The 3,082-nt window shown below is 36.5% G+C and overlaps 1 protein-coding gene across 1 annotated transcript; it reads left to right on the top strand.

Annotated features, from left to right (window-relative positions):
- The first annotated feature begins 2,219 nt into the window (after positions 1 to 2,219).
- On the top strand, positions 2,220 to 2,849 carry LOC136085290 (uncharacterized). The gene has a single exon (XM_065806581.1). It carries the CDS (start codon positions 2,220 to 2,222, stop codon positions 2,847 to 2,849), a length of 630 nt encoding a protein of 209 aa, XP_065662653.1.
- Positions 2,850 to 3,082: the final 233 nt, after the last annotated feature.

Below are 3,082 nucleotides of genomic sequence, written 5' to 3'. Positions count from 1 at the left end.
GGTCCGTTCTTAATGCAGCACCTACATATCACAATACCATGTCTAGTAGACATAGTATGCATTTTTTGAAAATATTGTTTAATGCAAGTGCTGTATGAAACATGGGTGACCCATAAAACAACGTTTTTGTATAACAAAGGGTGTCCGATAAAACATTTTGTACAACAGTTGTACAAAATGTTCTATGGAACACTCTAAGTTGTTCAAAAATGTTGTTTTATGGGACACCAATGTTTTATCAATAAAGACATGCTTGGCCTGGGCATTTACATTTGTAAGAATTCACCCATTTGTCGAGAAACTAGGTTTGAATCCGTAGACTATTCTTTCATGTGCTTTCGTTTAGCAACACTTCACTCTGTTGCCTTTCTCTTTGTTCTATCGCTCTCCTTTATCTCAAGACTGCACTCTTTTCGATGTTATTTCTGATCATATTGACCAAGCTCTCTCTCTTTATCCATCAGCTGATATAGTTGTTGTGGTGACTTTAATGCTCACCACTCTGAATGGCTTGGTTCTAGTGTCAGTGATTCTGCACGCATTAAAGCCCACAACTTTTGCCTTTCTCAATCCCTAACTCAAATAGTCAACTTTCCAACTCACTTTCCTGACAACCCGAATCATTACCTTCTCTACTCGACTTATGTCTTGTTTCTATTCCTAGTCAGTGCTCAATTTCTCCACATTTACCGTTAGGTGCTTCTGATCACAGTTTGATCTCTCTTAAACTAATGTCTCATTCTTCTTCATCACCTGAATCCCACTACTATTGAACCTCTTACAAGTACATAAAGCTGACTGGGATTCTTTCCATGATTTTCTTCGTGATGGCTCTTGAGTAGAAATCTTTTGTCTTCCTGTCGACAAATGTGCTTCTTACATAACTTCGTGGATTCAGGCTGGCATTGAGTCTTTTGATCCCTCTAAACGATTCCAGGTCAAACCTCACTCTCCTCCGTGGTTTTCCTCACACTGTGCTGCTGAGATTGCCAATCGAAACCATTACTTCCATATTTATCAGCAAAACAATTCTAAAGAAAACATAGGTCTGTTTATTACTCCTAGAAACAACTGTAAAAAAGGTTTTGTCTAACGCCAAAACCCGATATTCTCAGGTCATTTCATCTCAAAAATTAGGCTCTCGTGACTTCTGGAAAATATTTATTAATATCAATAATAAGGGAAAATCTATAATTCCACCTCTCTTGTATGGTTCAGACTTTGTCACCTCACCTAAAGACAAAGCCGAATTGTTTGCTAAGAACTTTTTATCAATATCATCTCTTGATTCCACTAGTTGCGTTCTACCTGATATTGCCAACAAACAGGTTGATCCATTGCTTGACATTCATATCACTCCAGCTTCTGTATATAAAAAGATTTCCTGCCTAGACTCTTTTACAGCTTGTGGCCCGGACAACATACCTGTTATTGTCTTGCAGAAGTGTTCTACGGAGCTGTCGTCTATACTCTACAAACTATTCAACAAGTGCTTATTAGAGTCTTGTTTTCCAGCCTGCTGGAAAGCGGCATCTGTTATCCCTATCTTCAAAAATTCTGAAGAGCGATCTGATTCGTCTAACTACCGTCCCATAAGTCTTCTTCCTATCATGAACAAGGTTTTTGAATCTTTGATTAACAAACACTTTATTTCTCATCTTGAATCTAATAACTTACTTTCTGACCATCAATAATGATTTCGATCTTCTCGTACTACAGCTGATTTGCTAACAGTAATAACTGATCGGTTTTATTGTGCATTAGATAAAGGTGGAGAGGTTAAGGACTTCGCTCTTGACATTTCTAAAGCTTTTGATAAAGTTTGGCATGCTGGTTTTCTCCATAACATTTCTTCTTATGGTGTATCCGGCAACATCTTTAAGATCATTGAATCCTTCCTTTCCAATCGTAGTATAAAAGTTGACCTCGATGGACAGCACTCTTCTTCTTATTCCGTAACTTCAGGGGGTCTTCAAGGTTTTATCCTTGGCCTCATACTCTTTTTAATTTACACTAACGATCTTCCAGATATTCTCACATCTAAGGTGGCATTGTTTGCTGATGATACTACCATTTATTCTTGTCGTGATAAAAAACCAACACTCTCTGATTGCTTGGAGGGGGCATTTGAGCTTGAAAAGGATCTCACTTCTGCTACAGCATGGGGCTCACAGTGCCTTTTCGCAATAATTTAGATCTTCCTATGTTTATGAACTGTGATGATTTATGAACTCGATGAGTCATATACTCTTCATCTTCTAGGATTAACTCTTACTTCCAATCTTTCTTGGAAACCATATATCAAATCAGTTGCAAAATTAGCATCTGCTAAGGTTGCATCTCTTTATCGAGCTCGTCACTTTTTTACTTCGGATTCTATTCTATATTTCTATAAATCTCAAATCCGGCCTTGTATGGAATACTGTTGCCATATCTGGGGCGGTTCTTCTAATGATGCCCTTTCTCTTTGCAAAATACGCATAGTAGGCATTGTTGGACGTGCTCTTGCAGCCAACCTCCAACCATTATCACATTGTCGTAATGTTGCTTCTCTATCTCTTTTCTACAAATACTATAATGAGCACTGCTCTAAAGAGCTAGAGTCTCTTGTGCCCTTTACTAAAATTCATTATCGTGTTACTCCTCATTCAATTAAGTGTCATCCTTTTTCTGTTACTGTTCCTAAGTGCTCCAAAAACGCGTATTCGTCTAGTTTTTTTCCTCGAACATCAGCTATTTGGAATTCGCTTTCTTCATCTTCCTTTCCTGATTCATATAATTTGCAATCCTTTAAGTCGTCCGTCAAACTTTATCTTGCTCTACAATCTTCATCTTTTTTCTTTCAGTAACTTCTGACTTTAATTAGTGGCTGCTTGCAGCCTTGTTGGACGCGAAGATGTTTAAAAAAAAAAAAAGACTTATCGAAAGCGAATGATCAAATTAACAAAACTTCAACTTATACCAAAAATTAATTTATGAATTTTTAAAATTTATTAATTAATTTATAATTTTTAAATTTTAAATTCATTTGTAAATTAATTTGTTGAAAAACGAAAAATTTTTGTTAAGTGATTTTCTAGTA

This window comes from Hydra vulgaris, chromosome 09 (assembly GCF_038396675.1).
Source record: "Hydra vulgaris chromosome 09, alternate assembly HydraT2T_AEP".
In the NCBI taxonomy this organism is placed as follows: domain Eukaryota; kingdom Metazoa; phylum Cnidaria; class Hydrozoa; order Anthoathecata; family Hydridae; genus Hydra; species Hydra vulgaris.
Note: the sequence above shows the minus strand (reverse complement) of the source record. Positions and strands in the feature narration are given on the sequence as shown.